General features: G+C 48.7%; 1 protein-coding gene across 1 annotated transcript in view; it reads left to right on the top strand.

Annotated features, from left to right (window-relative positions):
- Positions 1–1,422: 1,422 nt before the first annotated feature.
- The window catches only part of celsr2 (cadherin, EGF LAG seven-pass G-type receptor 2), a gene marked incomplete at both ends in the record, with an annotated part of 55,115 nt that continues 29,559 nt past the window's right edge, over positions 1,423–26,978 (top strand). Inside the window, 2 exons of the mRNA XM_080001176.1 lie at positions 1,423–4,978; positions 20,118–20,819. Of these exons, the coding sequence (XP_079857302.1) occupies positions 1,423–4,978; positions 20,118–20,819 (4,258 nt within the window). The remainder of the gene's footprint in view (positions 4,979–20,117; positions 20,820–26,978) is intronic.

The following is a 26,978-nucleotide window of genomic DNA, read 5'->3' as shown; positions in this document are numbered from 1 at the left end:
ACCACTGCTAAATAAGCTGCGAGGGGAACGAGCCTCGTTCAACCTCCAGCCAGGTGTGTGGGGGGGGTGTGGTGTGTCAGGTGTGTGGGGAGTGAGGGGTGTGTTTGGTGTTTGTGGTGTGTGTGAGATGTGTGTGGTGTGTGTTGTGTTTTTGGTGTGTGTGTGGTGTGTGAGATGTGTGTGGTGTTTGTGGTGTGTTTGGTGTGTGTGTGAGATGTGTGTTGTGTTTTTGGTGTTTGTGGTGTGTGTGTGGTGTGTGAGATGTGTGTGGTGTGTGTTGTGATTTTGGTGTGTGTGGTGTTTGTGGTGTGTCAGGTGTGTGTGGTGTGTGTGGTGTTTGTGGTGTGTTTGGTGTGTGTGAGATGTGTGTTGTATTTTTGGTGTTTGTGGTGTGTCAGGTGTGTGTGGTGTGTGTGTGTGGTGTGTGAGATGTGTGTGGTGTGTGTGGTGTTTGTGGTGTGTTTGGTGTGTGTGAGATGTGTGTGATGTGTGTTGTGTTTTTGGTGTTTGTGGTGTGTCAGGTGTGTGTGGTGTTTGTGGTGTGTTTGGTGTGTGTGAGATGTGTGTGATGTGTGTTGTGTTTTTGGTGTTTGTGGTGTGTTTGGTGTGTGTGAGATGTGTGTGATGTGTGTTGTGTTTTTGGTGTTTGTGGTGTGTCTGGTGTGTGTGGTGTGTGTGGTGTTTGGTGGAGGAGGCTGTGGCACTAATAAAGCCACTGGAGGAGACGATTTGAGCCTTTCCCGCACCGGTAGAGTCTGTAGGGCTGGGAGCCACACACATACAAACGTGCACGCTCACACACACATACACACACTCACTCACTCACACATACACACTCACTCACGTACACAGACACACACACACAGACACATACTCACAAATAAACACGCACACACACACACACACACACACTCTCACACACACACTCTCACTCACTCACACACATACAAACGTGCACGCATACAATCACACGCTCACGCACGCACGGAGGAGCAGGGTTATGATAATGAAGCCTCTCAAGGCGCTGTGGGGGGGGCTGGAGCCATTTTCCCACTCGAGCGGAGCGAGTTGCGGTGTCGCGGTGCGTGGAGCGCGGGGTTCTGCTTTTGGTTCTTGCGGTGTGTGTTAGTGTGTGTGTTTAGTGTGTGTGTTAGAGTGTGTGTTAGTGTGTGTGTTAGAGTGTGTGTGTGTTAGTGTGTGTGTGTGTGAGTGTGTGCGCGCGCGCAAGCCCGTGCACTGGGATATAACCTGCGGAATAACCAGAGAGAGAAGGAGGAGGAGGAGGAGGAGGAGGAGGAGGAGGACGGAATGGATCCACGGCAACAAAGAGAAACACGCCGCCGGAAAGTTTAAGCGGAGGCGGCAGGAAGACGTCCCCACTCAGCGGAAAACAAGGCGGCGAAGCGGGGAGCGACGCCCGCCATGGAGCGGCACTTGCTCCGTGTTTTCTTCTGCTTGGAACTTATCTCTCGGTCGGATTGCTTCACCGTGCACGTCGGCCGGGACGCGGAGCCCCGGACGGCGCTGCCCGGCGCGGAGCGCGGCGCGCCGTGCACGCTGGACCAGGTCGTGGCTCCCAAATTCACGCACGGCTTCATCCACACGGACCGCGCCGCGGCCGCGGTGCGGGTGTCGGACTCTCTCCGGTGCCCCTCGCCGCTGTCCAACCCGTTCACGGTCTACACGGTGGCGGACTGCGCCGCGCGGGGCTCGGCTTTCAGACACCTGGTCACCAGCCGCTACGACGTGCACGTCCACGGCAGGAACTGCTCCGCCGCGCACCGAAGGAAACCCCGGTGGGACGTGGAGGTCCTGAGTCTGTTCAAGCCCCGCGGCGGCGGCCGTTCCCCGGGGTGCTACGAAGCGGGCTCCGCGCTGTTCGCGGTGCGGGGGCTCCTGCCCGGCCCCCACGGGCGCAGCGGCGTCCGCTGCAGGGTGACCGGCCCCGGGTCCCACTTCCACTTCTCCGGGGAGGAGCTGTTTGTGTCCGAGCGGCTCTGCTGGAAGCGCGACACGCTGTTCGAGCTGGACGTGCATTGTGACCGTTTTCCGGGGAATGGTCCGGGGTCCAAAGTTAACAGTGTGTCCATTCACTGGCGTGTGGGTCAGGGCCCCTTCAGCCAAGGCCACCTGGGGAAGTTATTAGAGAAGGCGGCCCGGTCGGATTCGGGCATTGTGGGGAGGAAGAAGAGAAGCGTCAACAGTAGCCCCCAGTTCCAGCCTCCCATGTACCAGGTGTCTGTGCCAGAGAATAGTCCCGCTGGAACTCCCGTAGTTGTTTTGAAAGCGGTAGATGTTGACGAGGGGGAGGCTGGCAGACTGGAGTATTTCATTGAAGCGCTGTTCGATAGCCGTTCAAACAACCTTTTTGCCGTGGACCCAGGCAGCGGGGCTGTTTCCACCATAGAGGTGCTTGACAGGGAGACAAAGGACACCCATGTGTTTCGTGTGACAGCAGTCGACCACGGCGCACCCCGCCGCACAGCCATGGCGACCCTCACCATCACAGTCAGTGACACTAACGATCATGACCCTGTATTTGAGCAGCAGGACTACAAGGAGAGCGTCAGGGAGAACCTAGAGATAGGCTACGAGGTGCTGACCGTCAGGGCCACAGATGGGGATGCACCGGTAAATGGCAATATACTTTACCATGTCCTCAACAGTAACGGCTCCAATGACGTTTTTGAGATAGACCCGAGGTCAGGGGTCATCCGCACCAGAGGCTCAGTAGACAGAGAGCAGGTGGAGGCTTACATGCTGTTAGTAGAGGCCAATGACCAAGGTCGTGACCCTGGGCCCCGTAGCGCTACAGCCACGGTTCACATTGTGGTCGAGGACGACAATGATAATGCGCCGCAGTTTAGTGAGAAGCGCTATGTGGTGCAAGTGCCAGAGGACATGTCTCCAAACACAGAGATCCTACAGGTCACTGCCACAGATCAGGACAGAGGGAACAACGCGGTCGTCCACTTCAGCATCATGAGTGGAAACACCAGAGGACAGTTTTACATTGACGCACAGACAGGGCAGATGGACCTAGTAAGCCACCTGGACTATGAGGCTAATAAAGAATATACCCTCCGAATTCGTGCGCAGGATGGGGGGCGGCCGCCACTTTCTAACATCAGCGGCCTTGTGACCGTGCAGGTGCTGGATGTCAACGACAACGCCCCCATTTTTGTAAGCACCCCTTTCCAAGCCACCGTGCTAGAGAATGTGCCACTGGGCTACTCAATCATTCACATTCAAGCGGTGGATGCAGACTCTGGAGACAACTCCAGGCTGGAGTATCACCTCACTGACACCACGCCCCACTTTCCTTTCAGCATTAACAACAACACTGGGTGGATCGTAGTGGCGGCTGAGTTGGACAGGGAGAGTGTGGATTTTTACAACTTTGGAGTGGAGGCCCATGACCATGGCCACCCTGTCATGTCCTCCTCCGCAAGCATTAGCATGACCATTCTAGATGTAAATGACAACAACCCTGAGTTTACCCAGAAGGCGTATTACATGCGACTGAATGAGGATGCCGCAGTGGGCACCAGTGTCGTAACGGTGTCCGCTGTGGACCAGGACATCAACAGCGTGGTGTCATATCAGATATCAAGCGGGAATACCAGGAACCGCTTCTCAATCACAAGTCAGAGCGGTGGGGGGCTCATCACACTGGCACTGCCCTTGGACTACAAGTTAGAGCGGCAGTATGTCCTCAGTGTCACCGCCAGTGATGGTACGCGGTTTGACACAACCAAGGTGTTTGTGAACGTCACCGACGCCAATACTCACCGACCTGTGTTTCAGAGCTCCCATTACACCGTCAATATCAACGAGGACAGACCCATCGGCACCACTGTGGTGGTGATAAGTGCGACGGACGAGGACACGGGGGAGAATGCCCGGATCACTTACTTCATGGATGACAGCATCCCTCAGTTTGACATTGACTCAGATACTGGCTCTGTCACTACTCAGATGGAGATGGACTACGAGGACCAGGTCTCCTACACGTTAGCCATTACCGCTCGGGACAACGGGATCCCGCAGAAGTCTGACACCACCTACCTGGAGATACTGGTGAACGACGTGAACGATAACTCCCCGCGCTTCCTCAGAGACCACTACGTCGGGTCGGTGATGGAGGACGTGCCGGTGTTCACCAGTGTGGTCCAGGTCTCCGCCACCGACCGGGACTCGGGGCTCAACGGTCGTGTTTTCTACACCTTTCAGGGAGGAGAGGATGGAGATGGAGACTTCATAATTGAGTCCACGTCTGGCATCGTGCGCACACTGCGCCGTTTGGACAGAGAGAATGTGCCCGTTTATAACCTGCAGGCCTACGCTGTGGACAAAGGTGTCCCTGCTCTTAAAACATCAATAAACATCCAAGTAACCATCCTAGATGTTAATGACAACCCCCCTGTGTTTGAAAAAGATGAGTTTGACCTCATGGTGGAGGAAAACAGCCCCATAGGTGTTGTTGTGGCACACATATCAGCCTCAGATCCAGACGAAGGGAGTAATGCCCAGATTATGTATCAGATAGTTGAGGGCAACATTCCAGAGGCTTTCCAGCTGGATATTTTTTCAGGAGAACTGACTGCTTTAATCGATCTGGACTATGAGGTCAGATCCGAGTACATCATTGTGGTCCAGGCCACCTCCGCGCCTCTGGTCAGCCGCGCCACGGTGCACATCAAACTCATAGATAAGAATGACAACGTGCCCGTTCTCAAAAACTTCCAGATTATCTTCAACAACTATGTTACTGAGAAGTCCAGTAGCTTCCCCACTGGAGTAATTGGGCGAATCCCTGCCCATGACCCAGATGTCTCGGATCAACTTCACTACAGCTTTGAGATTGGGAATGAGCTGAACCTGGTCATCCTGAACCAGAGCACCGGGGAGATTCAGCTGAGCCAGGATCTGGATAACAACCGGCCCCTGGAGGCCTCCATGAGGATATCTGTGTCAGGTGAGGCCATTGGACAACTCTCTTTTCACGTTTGCTATGTCTTTCTTGAATGAGCTCCACTCTGAGTAGGTCCACGCTTTTTTACGTCCTTATTTCATTGAAATTGTTTGAGTCTCTTCATTTCAGTTTCAGCTTCAGTTTTACTAGTTTACTTCTTGATTGAATGGAAAACGATAGTTACATTTCCTGAATTCAGTATTTTAGAATAAAATACAGTATTTTACTTCATTGCAATATTAGTATTAAAATGTAAATGATCTTCAGAATTTTCACCTCACAATTATAACCAAAGATATTAGCCTATAATACAATACAAAAAACACTGTTTTGTTTGCACGAGCCCGACGTGGATAAGTCTCTTTTGACTTATGAAGTCGATGGAGTCTTGCTTCTGAACACGTCTGTAGCCAAATGTTGTAATCCTCTGAGATCCACACATCAGTGGGCAGAATGATCAGCCCCTGTCATTGCCCATCACACCCTCCACCTCCCACGTAGGATGAGAAATCGAATTTAGTTATGGTCTAATTGTACGGCTTGTTCAACGTATAAATTGTGCAAGCCGACTCCTTCTTACTGACCCTTTTGATGCATATCAACTTTTATTTGGCATCGTTGTATGACATTTAAGTTACAGAATGTGGATTTATAATAATGCACAATAATATGTTCACTCTATGAGCTATTTGCAGCCACCGGTTTGATTGTAGACGCTATTTAAAGATGACAAATTTAGGTTAGATGTGAATCACTGTTCCTTGTGATGCTGTGCTGGGTTATAATCACAGGTGCTATGAGTAAGGTGAGTGAATGTCTCCAAAAAGCCTGTCACACTACTGCGCATGGTTGCTGGTGTCTTTCTTTCTTTCCACCTCTTCTGCATCTTCACATTTGTGTTCTTCACCTCGTGTAATTCCTCAAATTTGCCTTTAGCCGAGTTTCTGCTCGAGGCTGCAGAGCAGTAGTTGTTGCGGTCTCCTCTGGAGGCTTATTTAAATTGATCTGCCTCCTTATGGACCTTGCCTGCCACGAGAACCGAGACACTGAACCCCGCGCTTCATGAAGAGCCTGAACGATTGGTGCTCATGGGATTTCCAACTGATTTCCTATTTGTCTTTAGGATATACGTCAGTTTCAGTCATCGGCAGCGCCTGTGAATTGCTATTTGGCGCTTTTGCTTTGACCCCCGCAGATGTGCACGCCCCGAAAGGCCAGCCCCGGTCAGTGGTACGGTCAGTGGTACGGTCAGTGGTACGGTCAGTGCGGGTAGAGGTTGTGCGGAATTGGAACTCTGCTTTTGTTTTCATTTTATCTATCTCTCCTCCCTGGAGCCTCCTCTAAAACAGAAGGAGTCCCCGGTGACAGATGAGATAGCTGCCCGCCTCTCCGGAGGACAATGGGGAGCTGTCGATTGGGGGGCAGGCGTAAAGCCTCACGCCGGGCTCCGGTCGGGGGCAACAGCTGTGACTGTAGCGAGGAGCAATTAGAGGCCGTGCGTCCCTGCGTGTCCTGCACCTGCCGGGGGAGATGTGTCAGCACCCCCGCCGGGCGGAGGGCGAGGTGGAGGGGCGGGTCGGGGGAGGGGAGAAGTGAGACGTGCTCATGTAACCGGGGCGGACCGGAGAATTTGCCGGCGCATCAGTGTGGAAAACCGGGAAGGAGGACGAGCTTCCCCTAGAAATGCTGATGGCCCCAGTTTTAAAAGAGCCTCTCCCTTCTGGGACCCCCCAAGTCCTCCCATTATCTTCTGCCTCATTCTCCTGCTGGCAAGGCCCCTGATGACGGACGGTTTCTGGTGGTCTTCAGTGCAGGTCGCTTGACAGCGATTAACGCTTTTTGGAGAAAATGTACTACGGGGGATAAAAAGAAAGTCACCTTGTCTCTCCATCAAGATCTTTTTTCAGATAAAAAAATGTTACGGGTTTCGGTTGTAGATCCTGGATTAGTTTACCTGCGATCGGTCTCACACGACTTTGGCCGGGATGGAGATAAATTCAAATTCAAGGCACGGCAACCAAAGCTTTAAAGAGTGTTTCAAAGGAATAACACACACGCACGCGCGCACACACAAACACACACAGGCTATCGTCCTTTGGTGTAGTTCAGTCATGTTAAGGGCAGTTATTTTCTCTGGAACAAACCCTAATAACGAAATAGGACCAAAGCAACGACAAGAAGAGCTTTAGTAACAGTTGTAATCCTTTCACATGGTCAGACGGTTTCTTCACCGCTCTGAGTGTCCTCAGTGGATTGTGCCTTCATCAGCTCTGGTCACCAAATTAGTCAATGGTCACCAAACAATCTAACAAGTACCAATTGGCTGAACGAGGGGTTTTGCTGCCTTGTTGTGGACTGTGATTAATTGGCAGGGTCATATGTTTATTTAATCCCCGTTCTTGGGGGTTGGCCAGGTTTACCATGGCGCTTGGCAGTGGATGTGCCACAATAGAGGGAGCTGTCTGGCTAATTGGGGGAATGAGACACTTTCAAACGATTCTCTGAAGAGTGCGGTTGTTTTGGATGTACGTATGTACAGCTCACCCAAATGACTGCAGATAACTTCAAGGCGTAGGAACGCAGGAACCCGGTAAAGTGTAACAGGAATTCTGGTCACGCCGCAGGTCAGGAAGCGTGTTGTCGTCTTTGGGATTAGATGTGGAGCGTCTGAATCCTGGGATGTGCCAGCACAGTGTTGACACACTGTGGAACCCATCCCCTGTTCTGAGGCAAGCATGAGCTTGCATAATTAACCGTTTGCATGGGATCGTGCGGCGCCTTCCTTTTCCATCCCACCCCCGTTCATAAAATACAGATAGTCCCTCTGTGATTCTCTGTCGAGTTTTTGTTGAAAAATTATTTTTTTTTAAATTTCTATTTATTCGTCGGTATAAAGTCACAGTGAACTGTTTTTGTTTTTTTCCTGTACTTCACATGGACTGAACATTGTCAGTAAACTTCATAAGATTGATATACAAGGAGTATAGTAAGAACATGTGACACTCAACAAAGGCTAAGGTGTGTGTGTGTGTGTGTGTGTGTGTGTGTGTGTGTGTCTCAGTTCGATCAGCGGTTAAAGGAGGAAGGAAAAACGCTTCAGCCAAAAGCTGCTTTCCCCTCACTTGCACGCTGGTCCTGGGGAGCTGGTTTCTGGCTGGGGTCCTGGTGTGGGGCTGTGGTGGGTTGACTCCTCGCACCTCACGTCCCTCACAGCCCGGGCCCGTGCACCTCCAGCTCCACCCGCCTCCCATCAGACGGTTAAAATCTGCAGGCAGCTGCCAAAAGCAAGTAAACTGATCCCGACCTTGCTGTCGGCATCAGTTAGCTTGTCAAGCAGAAGACAGATGCTGACATCTTGTGTGTGTATGTGTGTGTGTGTGTGTGTGTGAGTGTGTTTTTTATTTCTTTTTTTTTCTTCAGACAAACCCAAATCCAGCGCATGAGACGGAATTCGGAGACAATATTGACCTTGCGGCACCTTCTTCTTAGAATATTGAAACCCACGAACCTGAGACTTCACGGTGTGTTGGTCTTTGTTCTATATGCTCCAGTGGGTTTTAGAAAGTTGTCTTTCCCGCTGAAGGAGGCCATCCCTGCATAAGAGAACCCTGCTGGGGTGGAGTTTAAACGGAGCGAGGCTGTCGCCTCAGTCTTAACGGGGCCAAAGTCACAGCGGTTCCATCACGGTGGGTGGAGACCTCAAGCTGTCAGTAGATTTCAGTTTCTTGGGAATTTGAGTCTTCATCCCAAAACCGACGTGACTTTATCGCGCGGGTGGAGCGGCCGTGCGCGTGGCCTCCAGCAGCTGGACCGCCGCGGTCACTCTAGTTCGGCCGTTGGATTAGTATTTGGCCGGAGTGTGTCTTTCTTTTGTGGGGTGCTATGTCCTAAGAATGTCTTCCCTTGTCGGTCGTTAAATGAATAGCTCTTTACATAAAACAAAAAAAAAACCCCAAAAAAAACAAAACCCGTAATGTGCCCCTCTCCTCCTCCACCCTCCCGGGACGGCTGTGTCCCGCTCGCTCGCCCGCTCGTCCTTTCTCTCCCCTCTGACGTCGTGGCGTCGCCCTGATCCCGCTTCTCTTTATCCGCCCGTCACCCTTCCCTACTTCCTCCTCTGTCTTCCAGGGTCTATGGCTCTCACCCCTGTAACCTCCGCTGTTTCCCCACCATCATTTTAAGCTCCTCCACCCTCTCTCGCCCTTCCACCGCCCCCCACCCCCTCCACCCCCCCCCACCCCCGCCCCTCTCTCTCCTTTGACTCTTGTCCCCTCCTCCTCCCCCCCCCCCCCTCCCCTGTGAAAGAAAGAATGCCTAAGAGAAATGCTTTGTTAAGCACCCAGTTGTCATGGTGAGCCCAGCAATGCCTGAGAAATTCCTTGTGGGTGGGGACAGCGAGCGAGGTCCCCTTTGTGGAGCCAAGGTGGGGGTGGGGGCGGTGCATAAAGTTTCTAAAGTGTAAATGTCTCCCTCCTGCCTCCCCCCACTGAAGTATGTCGTCTTTCTCTGGACCTGGGGACCCGGGGACACAACAGGGCCACAATGACCTGTCCCCGCCGCCTGTTTTTCGTCGCCCTTGCCCCGGCAACCGCTTTATGGGATGCGCGGGGGGCAGCCATTTAAAAAAAATTAAAAATTAAAATTAAAAATAAAAGTAATTGAAACAGCCGTCATGGGTAATCACGGCCATCTGAACGACTTTGGTGCTTTTGGTGTTTAATAACACGAGGTTGGAGGTTCTCTCTGTGATGGTCGCGACCTTCACAGTTGCCCCCTTTGAAAGCAGCTCCGGGGTTTGATTCCCTAAATGATCCGCGGTGGCGTGAGCGCGTCCTTTAGTGAGACACAGGTGAGCGGGGGGGGGGGGGGGGGGGGAGAGACTGGCTCCGCTCCCAAGAAAGTAGAACATCCTTTGTGGCCCCTCTGCCCTCCATGCGGAGTCCGGACGAGCCGAGCTGAGGGGGGGGGGTGAGGAGGGGTGAGGAGGGGGTGAGGGGGGGGGGGATGAGGAGGGGGGTGAGGGCTGGGGGGGGTATGACATCATCCCAGTGTTTGGGATTAAGGCCGGTGCATCACTGGTGGCGTGCACATATCTGTGTGTTGTCCGGCTTTGTCCGACTGCCCGATGCACCAGCAGACAATGAGGGTGGTGGGTGGGTGTGGGTGGGTGTGTGTGGGTGGGTGCGTGTGGGGGTCGTCTGGCATGGCTTCCCTGCTCTTTGTCTCCGCTTGTTATTCCTGCTCCTGTGTCACTGCCGCCGCCGCCGCCATCCGGGACGTGGCCTCTTTCCGCCGCGCACAGCATCACAAGCTGAAGGCAAAACTTTTAGAGGGGTTTGTTGTTGTTGTTGTTGTTGTTGTTGTTTTTTTACGGATAATGATAATGATTATAACTCCAGAAAAGCATTTTCATCCACACATTTAAACCGCTGTGGCGTCGGCGACGTCCGTCCCCGAGGCGCGAACGTGGGGAGGGACGGAAACCAACGTCACCTTCACGTCGCGCTCCCTCTGCCTGAAACGCTGCCTGGGCCTCCAGCCTCGCTTTTATTTTCTTTTTCTGACGGTCTCCTCGACTCTGAGTGGGCTTTCCATTTCTCAGTTGTAAGCGGAAGGAGCCTGAAAAAAACACGTGGCTTTTAAAAATGAAAGCCAAGTATTTCGTTTTCATTTCTTTTTTAGTTTATTTCTTTTTGCGCCTGGTGAAGCAGCAGCTGAGGCTGTTCCATCTCTGTCCATATTGAATGACACTGATGAGCCTCATCTGCCCGGGACCATTTCATTCCTTTCGCTTTTAGCAATTTTTATTTTTTTATTTCACATTCTCCCAGCTCCCCCACAGCGGACGGGTGACGCCGCCGTCCCCGCCGCCGCTTCCCCGTCGTCCTCGTGGCGTATTTACCGAGCGGGCGCGGCTCCGATCGAGTGGGCGGCCTGGTGCTGGCCCCTGCGTCCGCATACTAATGTCTCTTTACCGCCGCGCCCCCCGTTTCATTTGATATGCAAATACATTGATTGGAAGCGTCCGGGGGTCCGTTCTCAGGCCCTCCCGGCCGCTTGGCGTTGAAGGGAGGAATCCGTGGAATCCGCAGAAGGTCGACATGGGGGGGGGGGGCAGCAGCTTCCCGCGTCAGCCTGGCTGCGCAAAATCCTCCCGTATCAGTTTGACGTTGAGCTACAGAAGCAATTTTTGGGGGGGTTTTCGGTGGATATTGTCATTCGTTTTCAGCCGACGCGTCTCCGCCGAATTCAGACTTTGTGCCGCGCACGTGTCATGCACTGTTGTTACAGCCGCTCGATTCACAGGCTGTACAATAAGTGGAAATAGCTGAGTGGGTTTTATATTGATGTTATTTACAGCCGGGTCCATTAAACACACACACACACACACACACACACACACACACACACACACACACACACACACACGTACTGTAGGCATAGGTGTAAATACATGCGCACGCACACACACACACACACACACACACACACACACACACACACACACACACACACACACACACACACACACACACACACACAGGCAAACATTTCACATTTCAAAGCACATTGTATTGCTCAGATAAGGAAACCAATCTATTGTTATGAGATGAAACGGCTCTTAGATTGGTGTGATGCAGATTAGAGCCGAGTGGCCGCGTGGGCGTTTGGCCGCGGTTCCCGTTCACTCCTTCAGCCCAGAGTGAGATTTTCAAGTGGGATTTCTGTGATAATGTGAAGTGTTGTTCAGCTGCTCCGTATCAAAAAAGCCCGCTTGTGTTCCAGCAGCGGAGCGGCCAAAATAACTCTCTCTCTCGAAAGAAAAAAAAACAAAAAACGACATTTACGACGAGACTATACTTCACACCAGTTAAAACTGGCCTCAGTACTCATATGTAAAATAATATGTTAAATGTATGTTTACAACAGTCAGTGGCTGATGTGTAAATAATAATCATTGTTTGTGATGAAAATGAGGATTGATGTTTGAGTTTCTGTCCAGCAGTGTATTATAAAATAAGATAAGGGCAGGGCAAGGGCAAGATAGTTATTTACCGTGGAGAGAGTACTTATTGGCACGAGTGAGTATATACACTAAATACACAAATATCTACCATAAAAATATGTAATAACCAACTCAACAAAATCAAATAATAACCAGCTGCAGCATGTACAGTGCACTTGTTTTCAATGACATGTAAAATAGAATAGTACACAGAACCTAAGATGAGTAGTACATGTAACTGTACAGTAACAGTGATAGTAACGCTGTGTACGTATTTTTTCGGGGGGGGATTGGTGACGCACCAGATAGTGAACGGAGCGGCTGGAGGGAGGAGGAGGCTCGGGGTGGTCGGGGCGTTTTTCTCTCTGAATGAGGTCGATCGTGAGTGTCGACCGTTGCTCGTCCAGTGGGGGGTCAGGAGGAGGGGGGCGGGGGTGGGTGGGGGTGGGGGGGTGGGGGGGCGAAGCGGGGAAAAGGGGAAGTATCGAGCCGGTTCCCCCTCATTCCAGCCCCACGCAGCAGGCTCCAGCTCAGGTTCATTCAGCCGCAGCGTCCTGCTCCCAAACCCATGTTCTGCTTTATTCTCAAGTGACTCTGGTCCTGTGACGGAGGCGCTGAATGCCTTCCTCCATCACCAAGCAGTACAAGGAGGGCCTGCCTGGCTGCCTGTTTCTGATGAATGGCACTACAGATGAACATGATGGTTGGCCTTTTTTAAATATATTTTTTTCCCTTCGTTTCGGAGCGTCAAACTTGGCGGAAACTTCCACAACAGCACCACACGTTTACCCCACCCAGCCCCTCCTCCGCCCGGCCTCCGACCCCCATCCTCCCTCATTAATGTCTATAGAGGAGTGAATATCTCACTTCTTTCATGCGGTGCCGGTTGTAGTGGGCTCGCCAGCCTCTGATTGGCTGGAAGCTGCGGATTTAACCCTGCGTCCCGGCGACTGGAGGAACACGGCTCTGAAGCCATTTCCCGTGGCATCCCAAAGCCTTGAGCCACAGGGGCCCGGCCGCGGGGGGGGGGCACGCCCTCGGAAGATTTGCTTCCATCGAGAGTTATCTTCCATTTCCAAAAGGACACGAGTTGCTTACGTTTCGATTTGTAACTGCACTTGGTTTCTTAAATGGAAAGGTTGTGTGTGAAGGAGTCTTGGCCAGATATTCCCGGTGCTGCCGTGATTTAATGGGCGTGAGCTTTACCGTGAACCAAAAACACTTTGTTTCCTGCCATAAAAACAGCTGGTGTCATACATGAAGGAATAGGCAGGAAGCGGGAGCTACCCAGTGAGTTATATAGCTGTAACACTGAAATACCAATAAAATAGCAATCGGATAATTGGCTGTATAACAAACTAAACCCGGAGGCCTGGTTTGATTTGTGCAATGCAGAACAAACATAAAGCACCGATGGTGCAACACTCGTGTTGACACCAAGTCAGTTCACCAAGACCCCTCTGGTGCAGTGACCATCCGCATATCTGCTTGTGTTTGGGATGAAGTGAAAGGAACATGAAATCGTGTTGTGAGCCACTTTTTTCGCGGGATTTTTTTTTCTAAACCCTAATACCAACTCGACGACGGCTCGTAACGCGGGCCCCCGGCAAAACAAAAAGCCGAAACACGCAGCAATCCGCTCAGGGTCGTCCAAGGACAGCAGGGTCTCCGTAATGGACGTATGTCAGATCTACCGTGCAGCAACGCTTAAATGAAACGAGCGGCGTGACCTGAGGGAGCCGCCTCGCGGGACACGCTGAGCGTCGGCCGCATTGACCCGCGGGTGGAAACGCTGCCTCGGGGGAACTTTCCGCAGACGCCGCGGTTTAGTGTTTGTGGGCTGCAGGTAAACTCTGCGGTCACAGCACCGATCGTTGGGCGCGGCCCACCACGGATTTCACTGTCGCAACCGGGTAGAAGTGAAAAGACCCAGCACGCTGATTCCCCAAGCCCTTAACCTCCGCGGGAACTCGGAGCGGTCGCGGTCGAACGTTGCGGTGCGGCTCGCTGGTCAGAATGCTAATGGCTGCAAACTGGAGAGGCATCCAGAGGCTTCTCCCCTCTGAGGTAATATTTAATTTATGACCTCTCCACTGATCTTGGGAGAGGCTCCTCTTTGATATAGCGAGCTGGGCGTGCGTGCTGCACATACTGCTGCGTTCCGACTTTAAAGGATGGCGACGGGCTCCGCTCAGCCTCATTACCCGCTCACCCCGAGGTTCCCTCCACCGTGGCGCACTCCTTCAGCCAAACACACAGCTTTGTTTTGGCTTTTTTTTCCTCTCTTTAATGGAGACGCCTGTGTCCTGGAAGACAAAACAAACTGTTCCCCCTGCTCCAGTAGGGGTGTCATTATGGGGCCTGATGTATGGCTACCTGAGAGAGCAGCTTGGGCGTTGTTTTTTTTATCTGTGCCACGCTGCCATGATGATGAACAGTGTTTTGTTTGTGTCTGAAGTGCCTCATCTCAACACTGACTGACTATCTTTAGTGTATTATTATTATTATTATTATTATTATTATTTTATTATCTGAAGTGTATTATTATAATTTTTATAATAATAATAATAATAATAATAATAATAATAATTATTATTATTATTATTATTATTATTATTCTTATCTTTTGTGTGTTATTATTATTATTATTATTATTATTATTATTATTATTATTATTATTATCTTTAGTGTATTTCTGTTGTTAGTTCAAATATTAGTGTCAAGTAAATAATAAATTAGTGAATTTCTTTTTGATACATGGGGAATCAATGTTTTGAAGCGTCCAGGTCCCTTTGCGGTATCTTTCCATTTTTGTCCACTTACGTTATTAATATACATTAATAAAGGAAATAAATGAACCATCAAAATAATTCTTAAAATAATGAATATATCACCATTTTGACTGGATATATGTCTGTTTGGGGGTAGCTTGGATGCCGTGGGCAGCAGAGGGGCAGGGAGGTGCTGGCGCTGCGGCTGATGTCTCTGTCCCCGGCGCAGTGGTCACAGTGCTCTCCTGATCTTTATCCAGCGTGACCTTGTCGGCGTTTTCTGGGATTCGAGCGGAAGATTTGATGGCAGCTTTGTCCCCTAATTAGGCCGGTCCCAAGAATTTCAGGCCTGTCCCCCCGGTTCCCGGCTGCGGCCGTAATATGACTGCGGCGGAAATGTGAATCCATATTCCTTTAACACAATCAATTCCTGAGCCGGGTGACATTATTTGAAGGGGGTACAAAATATTCCATCCATTATGCAGCTGATGGTTTGAGACACAATTTCATTAATATTTCAAAATGTTTCAAAAGCTGCTTGTCTTTCCTTCGGAAGCTGCTCGCCATTGTTCCATGTTTGCCTTATCATTTGAATCACATCTCACAATCTCCATGGGACGGTTCGTCTACACATCCCATTACTATATCTGTCAAATAATGTGTGTGTGTGTATATATATATATATATATGTGCGTGTGTATATATATATATATATATATATATATATATATATATATATATATATATATATATATATATATGTGTGTATATATATGTATGTATGTATATATATATATATATATATATATATATATATATATATATATATATATGTATATGTGTGTGTGTATATATGTGTATATGTGTGTATGTAAATATTTCTTCATTTGTATCTTTGTTTTTAGTTTTTATCCGGCTGGCGGACAGGTCATTTAAGATGAATGATATTGGCTAAAATCAATATTATCTTATCTTTCTGTTTGGGATGGAGACATCATGTTGGTCTTTCTTTATCTCCGGGCTAATCTTTAATCTTCTACACTTCCTGATGTGGCGGCTTAACGCTCGCTGAAGTTAATGTACACTGAATCCATGTGCATTTTCCCCTCCCATCTTGCCTGGCCCTTGATCGGTTAAACGAGCTTTGTCCTGATATGGACAGTACACACACACACACACACACACACACACACACACACACACACACACACATACGCGTGATATACAATTGAGTGTGTGTTTCCCCGCCGCTCCCTCCGTGTGTGTTTAATCTTTTTTCCCTGGCGCCGCTCACTAGCTGAGAGCATTCCTGGCACCAAGGGAGGCCTGGAGCGGGTCCGAAAGGACTGTCACACTCCGGAGCTGGCACGGCGTCCTGCGACCGGCCGCCATCGCTCCGCTCTCCTCCCGTTCAACAATCTGCCGCCGGCCAGAGGATTCCTCCCCCAGAGAACAGCTTCTGTGAAGGATGCTCCGGCTTCTTTTCACGCCGGATTCTCCTCGCACACACTTTCCCAGCCCGGTGTCCCTCCACGCCTGGAGCCCTGCCCGAGCCCGGCTTCCCGAAGTGCGATGTCTGTCTTAAACGTGGGCGAGTCTCGGAGGCCCTCTGTTCGCAGCGATCGGTATTAATATCACCTAAAGCAAATAGCGAGGACATTATTTTAAGATGTTAATGCTCAAGATTAACGGCTATTGTGCCTTGATAATGTTGCATGTCTGTGCAGATGTTATTCGGGGTCCGTGTCGCGCCTCGGGGCATTGTCATCTGGAAAGTGCAATTACCCAAACGCATAATTAACAGAATATTTACAGAATTAAAAAATTTCACCCTGTCATAAAGTCGATCTTTTTTAATTGGTATTATTTCCCAGATATACAGCCTGCCTGGTGACGGTTCAGGGCACGACCGGAATGACGGCGGTCGAGGTTCCCTACAATGAGAGCGGAATTTTCAAAAATAGTTTCATTGACTCAAACCCGAAAAGTTTGAGGCCGCATGGGTCTGAAAACACAGAGCTTGAAGCGGTGACCACCAAAGTACCTGTAGTACGTCCTCAACGTATATTTTATGTTTGTTTGTTGTGGTCTGTGGGTGTTCCTCAACCTATAGCTCTCTTGAGAACTGCTTTTTTTTTCCTTTCGTGTACACAGGTGTGTGTGTGTGTGTGTGTGTGTGTGTGTGTGTGTGTGTGTGTGTGTGTGTGTGTGTGTGTGTGTGTGTGTGTGTGTGTGTGTGTGTGTGTGTGTGTGTGTGTGTGTGTTTGCATGAGGGTGTGAGTAGGAGAGGAACCACCGACTCTTCTTCCTGGTGGTTTTCTTTGCTTCCTCTCTGTGGAGCCTTGACTGAAAGCAGGAGGATTAAAGCCGTGTCCAACATGGTTTTCAGGTCCCTCTTTCTTTCGGCCCCTCGCCACCTCCTCCACCTTGGCACTGGGCGATAAAGCTTGCCCAGCGCCCAACAGGGATCCGGTAACTTTGGCCACCGCTGTTTGTTTGTGTGGATTCTGTTTAAGAAGGGCTGACTGTTTTCTGGATCGTTTCCAAAAAACCCAAATAAATGGCCCTATTGATCTTCGGGGGAGGAATGGCTTGTTTTCGTGACTGGTTTAATTTGATTATAAATATTTTTAGTTTGCGGTTCAGACGACAGAAGCCTCCCTGAACCGAAAGATGCAAAGCATAAGATTTAAATAAAACTAAAAGGTATTAGTATCTTTATATCTCTTTAGTGACTCATTTTTGTGCTAAACATGTTGCAAATGGCATAAAAGAAATGCAAGAAAGTGAAAATATATTCCTAAAATATATTATACTATCAAATGTCCTTTAATTTATTATTATGATAATAATAATAATAATAATAATAATCATTATTAATACTATTATTAGGGGTCCAGCCCCAGAAGGGGGCGGAGACCCCTATTGTCTTTGGTCATGAATTATTGACGTCAGTATGGATGTCATGGAACAGACGTACCCACGGACATGATGAATAAAATTTGGATTTGGGGCAGTTCCGACATGCCGTCCCCCGAGTTTGTTCCAAATCGGACCCTTTTTGCAGAGGGTCATGTAAGGGTCACGTGCTAGCACTGCAGGCCTCATGATCAAGCGCTTCATTGCTGAGGACGGCAGCGCGCAGCTCGAGCTATCGTTCGATCTCGGGGTGAAAAAAAAAAAGGAATTTAAGACAACGACTCGTGAACTTCAAGCGGTTAAGTAAATACAAGCAGTTTAGTGGAGAACACGCTGGATCACTCCTACACCATTGTCCACAACGCGTATCACCCCGTTCCCCGCGCTGCGCTGGGAAACTCCGACCACGTCTTGCTCCACCCAATCCCCGCGTTCAGGCAGGAAGACAAACTGCCCGAACCCATTGTGAGGAGAACCGAGACGGGGAGCGGCGAAGCAGCAGAGGATCTGCCTGAGTGCGTGGACTGGTCAATGTGACTGTAATAAGCCCTGGAAACCAAACAGACACTGAATCTGACGTAGTTTGTGGGGTTATTGTAATTGGGTGGAAAATGATATCAAACTAAAAACATTAAAAACAGCTCTGAGTTTAAATAGAGATCAGATTGAGAACTATGTCTATATTTACCTGCGTTTCACAGCATACATTGGTATTAGTACTTAGATATTAAGCCAAATTCCACATGAGTGGTACTGTGATATAAATGTTATACTTCATCGTCAGAGGCAGATGGAATGCATGTGTTGTATTCCATCATTAAAAAGACTCTGATATCTTGTCAAAAGGAACGAGCCTTTATCAGGACATGAGAACGTCTGGTGGAATAAAAGATAATGTTCTAGGAAGAGATTATATCTCAATAACAGAATTGGCCAGAAAAGATGCCTTCTGTAACATCCAAATGGACGCCTACGGAGGCGTTTCTGGCCGTGTTGGTGTCGAACAATATGACTCAGATAGCCAGGGCCGGCTGGCCAGTTGCACTTTAACTAAGCTCTGACTACCCTTGGACCCTGTGTATTGCTGCATCAATATTTATTGTTAAAATTAAAGTTATTATTATTATAATTGTTAATAATAATTAAGTAATAATAATAACAATGAAATAAATAATAATTACAATATTATTAAGAAATATATATGGGATTAAAAAAAAGGGATTTTGATTGAATCTGTGTTAATTACCTTCATTATAGGAAGTTTGGGTGTCCATCCGTAAAGCTTTTGATTTAAAGTATTGTGCATGCAGCTCATGTTTAGAGAATCCTTGAAGCCGGAGCGGATGCACATCAATAACCCTTCATGCTTGTTAGCTCCACGTAAATCTTCTCTCGCTGTCTCTTGCTATTTGTGATTGAACGTTGCGTCGTCTCGTTTCTTTTCATCATAATTTCATCCCTCACTAAGCCGTGAGTCCCGGCCGACGCAGAGTTCCATGGCAGGGATGCAGAGGTCACCTTCCTGAAGTCAGAGAAATGAGTTGCGGCGTAACGACGGCAGACGTACGTTTTGTCATGCAGGGAAATAGTAAAGCGACAGAATGAAAAAATGGAACGTGCACAATGATTCATTTCATCATTTTGCGCTTACACATGAGAGGACATTGTGCAACACATCGTTGACGAAATAAAGTATATCCAGACCTTGCACGGCTCAAATGAGGCGCACTGTAACAGTAAATACATAGGACAGCATATTTCCAGGATCTGCTTTTCAAAATATGGGATGAAAGACCTTAATCCAAATGGATCATGGTGTTGGTGGAGCAGTGCTTTATTTATCAGGAAAACCCCCTTTTTTGGGGGGGGGGGGATTCAGCGCTTTTCAGCTTAGACTGTATAATGAAGTAGCGTCATTGTATCTCTCTTCCGGATACGACAAGATGGTGAGAATTGTGCACAGAGGCGTGAAATTGCTGTTTGGAAACTTGGAGGACACCGGGCTCTGGTGTTGTGTTACATATGGCAAACGTTTGTTTTTGGTTTGGCACGCAAGCGGCCGCGAGAAACCTCCAAGTGGGCAACGTTCCACAATTTCATGAAATAGAAATGTATTTAAAAGTGAGATGAGATGCGTTTGGGTGTTCTTTTTCCGCCTTTTTGTATTCATCAAAGTGGAATTTTTCAAAAACTGGACGAGAAAAATGTGGCGCCCCAATCTGTCCTGCATTAGCTCTCCAAGAGTTTGAATTGCAAAGACCCACTGACCTTCATCTTCACAGAGCTGAATATTCCCTGCTACTGGCTCACATTCAGTGAGTCAATGCGGGTTCATTTCTAGTCATCGTCGTAGGACGTTGCTCGGGTGATTTTCAAAGCCCACATTTTGGGCCCTAAGCTGTGGTCCCTGTTCTCACAACCCGTCCCGTTCCTCCTCTCTTTGCAGACGGCGTCCACTCGGTGTCGGCCCAGTGCTTCCTCCAGGTCACCATCATCACCGACGAGATGCTGTCCAACAGCATCACGCTGCGTCTGGCCAACACCTCTCAGGAGCACTTCCTGTCCCTGCTGCTGGCCCAGTTCCTGGAGGGCGTGGCCCGCGTCCTGTCGGCCACTCGCAAGGACGTGGTGGTCTTCAACATCCAGGACGACACCGACGTCAGCGCGCGCATCCTCAACGTCAGCCTGTCGGTGGCGGTGCCCGGCGAGGGCCCCAGGGCCCCGGGGGGTCCGGGCCGGGCGGGCGGGGACCGGGGGCCGGGGAGAGGCGCCGGCGGGGCGGAGTTCTTCGGCTCGGAGGAGCTCCAGGAGCGGCTGTACCTCAACCGCAGCCTGCTGGCCCGGATCTCCTCCCAGCAGGTGCTGCCCTTCGACGACAACATCTGCCTGCGCGAGCCGTGCGAGAACTACATGAAGTGCGTCTCGGTGCTCAAGTTCGACAGCCTGGCGCCCTTCGTGGCCTCCGACACCATCCTGTTCCGGCCCATCCACCCCATCGCCGGGCTGCGCTGCCGCTGCCCGGCCGGCTTCACGGGGGACTACTGCGAGACGGAGATCGATCTGTGCTACTCCAAACCCTGCGGGGCCCACGGGGTCTGCCGCAGCAGAGAGGGGGGCTACACCTGCGAGTGTTTGGACGACTACACAGGTAAGAGCACTGAAACTAATGCTGTATGGTTGTATTTTTGGATGGTAGATTTGTTGTATGGTTGTATGTTTGTATAGTTGGATGGTTGTATAGTTGTATGGTAGAATGGTTGTATGGTCGGATGGTTGGATGGTTGTATAGTTGTATGGTTGAATGGTAGAATGGTTGGATGGTTGTATGGTTCTATGGCTGGATGGTTGGATGGTTGTATGGTTGTATGGTTGTATGTTTGGATGGTTGTATAGTTGTATAGTTGTATGGTTGTATAGTTGTATGGTTGTATAGTTGTATGGTTGTATAGTTGTATGGTTGTATGGTTGGATGGTTGTATGGTTGTATAGTTGTATGTTTGGATGGTTGTATGGTTGTATAGTTGTATGGTTGTATGGTTGTATGGTTGTATAGTTGTATGGTTGTATGGTTGGAGGGTTGTATGGTTGTATAGTTGTATGTTTGGATGGTTGTATGGTTGTATAGTTGTATGGTTGTATAGTTGTATAGTTGTATGGTTGTATAGCTGTATGGTTGTATGGTTGGAGGGTTGTATGGTTGTATAGTTGTATAGTTGTATGGTTGTATAGTTGTATAGTTGTATGGTTGTATAGTTGTATGGTTGTATGGTTGGAGGGTTGTATGGTTGTATAGTTGTATGTTTGGATGGTTGTATGGTTGTATAGTTGTATGGTTGTATAGTTGTATAGTTGTATGGTTGTATAGCTGTATGGTTGTATGGCTGTATGGTTGTATGGTTGTATAGTTGGATGGTTGTATAGTTGGATGGTAGAATGGTTGTATGGTTGGATGATTGGATGGTTGTATGGTTGAATGGTTGGATGGTTGTATAGTTGTATGGTTGAATGGTAGAATGGTTGGATGGTTGTATGGTTCTATGGCTGGATGGTTGGATGGTTGGATGGTTGTATGGTTGTATAGTTGTATGTTTGGATGGTTGTATGGTTGTATGGTTGTATAGGTGTATGGTTGTATGGTTGTATAGTTGTATGGTTGTATAGTTGTATGGTTGTATGGTTGTATAGTTGTATGTTTGGATGGTTGTATGGTTGTATGGTTGTATAGGTGTATGGTTGTATGGTTGTATAGTTGTATGGTTGTATAGTTGTATGTTTGGATGGTTGTATAGTTGTATGTTTGGATGGTTGTATGGTTGTATGGTTGTATAGTTGTATGTTTGGATGGTTGTATGGTTGTATGGTTGTATAGTTGTATGTTTGGATGGTTGTATGGTTGTATGGTTGTATAGTTGTATGGTTGTATGGCTGTATGGTTGTATGGTTGGATGGTTGGATGGTTGGATGTCTACCATTGTGTTCTGGCTTCCCTGACAATGTGTTCTTTGTATAGAACCAGATTCATTCGATGTATGGAACGGATTTGGGGTAAAGTCGTGGAGCCCCGCCTTCTCGCTCCCGATGTGTTTTCCTCCGTCTTCGGTGCCGTGGGACTCCCTGCGTCTGCGTCTGCGTCTGCGTCTGCCCTCTCCGTTTCCATCCCTCAGCTCTGTATTGAACAGCGCTATAAAAAGAAAGTCCCATAGCGCCGCGACCCCGGTTCAGCAGACACAGGAACCATGAGGAGTTATTGATTCCATAATCCTCTTTGCCGCGAGTAATAGCCGAGATAAACACGAGCAGGACTGACTCCGCTTCCTCCACCTGCTCCCTGTGCGGCTTGGAGGACACAGGAAGTCTTCATCCGAGCTGGAAGTGATGGCAGTGCAGTCTGTTTGGAGTTAATCCGCAAACACAAGGATTGCTTTAGCTTATTATCTGATATATATATATATATATATATATATATATATATATATATATATATATATATATATTTATATATGTATCTTATATATATCTTATATATATATATATCTTATATATGTATCTTATATATATATATATATATATATATATATATATATATCTTATATATATATATCTTATATATATATATATATCTTATATATATATATCTTATATATATCTTATATATATATATATATATATCTTATATATGTATCTTATATATATATATATATATATATATCTTATATATATATATCTTATATATATCTTATATATATCTTATATATATCTTCGCAGAGAGGCACACGGGACCTTTTAATTGGGAAATCAGCGTTTTATATACGCTCAACGTGGATGTCAATACTTGATTCCTATCATTTAGGGCAGGGCGATGCATCCAATTTGACAATCTAGTCAATATTTTTTAGTGTGAAACATGAATAAGTTAATGTTGTGAAATACTGCAAAACTCTACTGAATATATTTTTTTTACCATTTTTTATTTTTAATCAAGGACAGTGAGTTTCAAAGTGGTTATCATATTTATTGGCTTCAATGAAATTTGTTATTTTTTAAATGATGCCTGGTTTTATTCACCTTTAAATCCTACCCCACAGCCGTACCATAACCTCCCCAAATCCCAAATGGCTTGTGTGTGTGTGTGTGTGTGTGTGTGTGTGTGTGTGTGTGTGTGTGTGTGTGTGTGTGTGTGTGTGTGTGTGTGTGTGTGTGTGTGTGTGTGTGTGTGTGAGGGGGAGGGGACAATGCCCAATAGGAAGAGGAAAGCTCGTTCACGTTTACGTGCGGAGGAAGCCTCACTTTGTTTGGAGCGTTCTACAGAGGAGGAACATTTCAACGTGGCCGTCCAGTGGAGTGACACCAATGGAACAATGAGAGGCGATAATAAATTATTGATCGCAACAGATGGAGCGCCTTCCAGCTGTGTAAAGCCCCCGGGTACAATCAAGACTCGCTAGAAACGTGAAAAACAACGTTGTCTACAGAAACAGATGCAATGGAATCATTCAGAACGCTCTGCTTTTTTTTCGGGGGAATAATAATTCACCTAATTTGCCCCAATCTCCTGTCGCATCGGTTTTTCCAGTTTATCTGGAGCAAGACAATCTGGAGGAGGGAGATGTTATTCAGTCTCTGCTCCAGAAATTATGCACCAGCTCAAAGGGTGGAGGACTGTCTAGTCTCCCTTCCTACGGGTGAGGAAAGAGGGTGTAGCTGAGGGAGAGGATAAGAGGGGTAAGGGAATTAAAATATGCAAATTCCAGCGCTCCCCCACTTTTTTGGGAGGTTATGTAGGTCAAAAACTCACGTTTTTTTACATTTCATTTTCAAATGTCTGTCTTTTTGTTTACTCCTCCGTGAAGCACCATTCCAGCTGGTTCTGGCACTTGTCTAAAATATGTCACTATCAACACCATTGAAGGAAAAAGCTGGTGTTTTTAAACCTAAACCTTATTTTCCATTATTGGGAGTCAATAGCGACTGGGTGACTTTGCAGCTCGGTGCTCGGCCTAAGCTGTTCCGTCAATACCGGAACCAATTCAAAGATTTCGATGCCAATTACTCCTGCTGACTCCCAACGGCCGAGGAAGAAAGGTTTAAAAAAAAACAAAAAAAAACAAAACACCCCTTTCCCCTTAACGGTGATTTCATTGTATAAGAGATCAATTTCCTGCCTTCCAGCGTCTCTGCGCCCACGGTTAAATCAACTTTCCTCAGATAGAGGAGTTCCTGAAGCTCCAAACTATGCAGATGAAGGCGCGGCAGGCGATGCGGTGCGGCCCCGGTCTCAAATTGGATCCGATCGGCAGAACGACGTCAATTAACACCAACTCCACCCGTACACGGGAAGCGTTCCGGACGAACTATTTGAAAAGGACTTTCCCCTCAAGCCGCGGTGGAAGTCGCCATCGCGCGGGCCCCCAGGGTGTCGCCGGTGCGTCGCGCTCCTACATCACAGCTGGGGAACGTTAGGAGGGCTGTTCCCTCCGGCGTTGTAGCGTGTGCTCCTGAAACGGCTCTGAAATAGCTCGGCCGATGGATGGCGTGGGCTCGGCCGTCCGGGGTGAGGTCGAGTGACACTCCGTGCTACGCTGTTCCTACGCAGGCGTGGGAGTGGGCGCCCAACCCGCCGCTGCTTTGGCGCCCGAGTGGCACGCGGAGAGGAGGAGCGGAAGAGCGTTTGCGCGTTTTAAATTGACGGAAACGTCCTCGGCGTTGTCAACCAGCCCTCTTTTCCCCTTCCGCCTCACGCGGCACGGGGCCACCGAGCCCGATTGTCGTCACGTTGACTCCTCTGAGCCTCCGAAGCGGCCCGGCGAGGCTGGCCCGTGGTACGTCCACGGGCGTGCGATTCAGGACGTCTGAATTATCCTGCCGAGTGGCGTCTGCTACCTTACCACACAGGGGCATTCAGGAAGGTCTGCTAAGGCTGCCTGTGTTCCAGGGATTCTTCTCTGTAATCTACAGCCCCCGCTGCCCCGGCTCGCCCGGCAACAAACTCTCCCGTCTCCCCGCTGAAAGCCTCAATGTGCCAGGCTGCAACCTCTCTGTTCAGGCATGTGGGTACGCCTGCCTGCTAGGGTGCTTGTGCGAGCATTCTTAAGTGACTGTGCATGTGTGTGTGTGTGCGTGCGTGTGTTAGCATGTTGCCTGTAGGCGTTGCCAGATGGTAGATGGATAAAAGGCGAGAAGACAGAACTGGAAACAGCCATCATCTTTCACCCAATTTGAAAAGGGAGGAGTCAGTGATCGAGCGGCTCTGAGTCAGTGCGCTGATGCCGGACACAGAAGGGGTTAACCCTCCGTCATCCTCCATCTGAGCATAGGGAGGGGTTTTAGGACGTCCCTGCGACCTTTCAAACGTCATCGTCCCGCAAGTGCTGTCGAGAACCGCCTGTTGTCTGGCGTTTCAAAGCCAAATTGGCGTGGCCCTTCATCACGCGTGCGCGGGGTTGCTTCCATTACTGGTTTGCGTTTCAGTTTGTCCCTCGATTGTGCTGTAGTTACTCCATCCGACCCCTGTCACCACCAGGCTGTCGGGGGTGATCGCAGGGATATTAAAGGGCAGTTACAACGGAGAGACGGGCATAGCTTGGACTTAGAAGCTCTAAAACCCACCGGTGATCTGTATCCCCGCGTTGAGCTCCCGGCTGCATCAGCCGGTTCCACTTGTAGCGACAGAGCCTCAGTGGCTGAGCGTCGCTGAGCGTCGCTGAGCTTCCTGCCACCGGCGTTTCCTCGGGGATCGTCCTGCTGCGTCAGGAGGAGAGGTGGTGCACTGCTGTTGACGTGCTGCCGAGCACAAACGCTACCAAGTCAACAACTTCCTCTGTACAAATTGTGTATATGTAACATTAACATTTAACATTTTATCAACTTATGAAGGAATGGTGCTTAATTAGTATATGCTGCATATGATATTGTCCATGAATTGTAATCTTTACTTTGTCAAACTTTCCTCCAACTGGTCTCATGCAAGGATAGAATGTTATTCTTTATTATGGAAGTCCTCATGTTCCACTTTTCAGCACTGAAAACAAAACTGATTCCAAGACCTTGCCACTCAGTCATAGCTTGTTCGTGTCCAGGCCTGGGCTGCCGTTGTAGACCTTTGAACCTGTGGGATGCTGAAGAATCTCCTCCTCTAGATAAGATGTGACCTCTCAAAGGTCCCCGTGTGTTTTGCTTTCCTCAATGATTCATGCCGGCATCAAACCAGGGTGTAGGGACCGGGGTGGACTGAAAGTGGAGCAGAGGAAATGCTGCTTGAATAATTGATGGCCCTGCTGTGCAGGGTCGTGGCGATGTGGCTCCGCCCTCCAGGCTCCGCCCCTCCAGGCTGCTCCGCTCACATAGCAACGTAAAGCTGAACTTGTAGCCTTGGGGCCACCGTCCCCGAGGACCCCCAACGCAGGAAAACACTCGCAGGGTTTGATTCCAGTTTACTGACATGGAAAAACAAAGCAGAAAGACCCCGCGTGCTTGATGTTAAACATTATTGTATAACGTGGTATAGCTGCAGGTCCTTAAAAAGTCTTAAAATGGGTTCATTAAATCTTACAAATATTACAATTTAAAAGTCATTAAAAAGTCCTTAATCTGAATTCAGGTGGTCTTAATTTAAATGTGTCCGATTTTATTTATTCACATATACTGTATATATATAATTGTAATTATATTTCAATTTTAAGGGCCCCTTGTGTAACTCTTGTGTGACACCCTCATGACGTGCCTTGGTGAAGGTGCACAATGTGGAACCTGCTAAAGAATAGCATTGTTGAGGTTGCAGTGCTGGGCCACAGTGCCGGGAAGTCTTCTG

The sequence above is a fragment of the Zeus faber genome (genome assembly GCF_960531495.2).
Source record: "Zeus faber genome assembly, chromosome: 5".
Taxonomy (NCBI): domain Eukaryota; kingdom Metazoa; phylum Chordata; class Actinopteri; order Zeiformes; family Zeidae; genus Zeus; species Zeus faber.
This window is presented reverse-complemented; position numbering and strand designations above follow the sequence as displayed.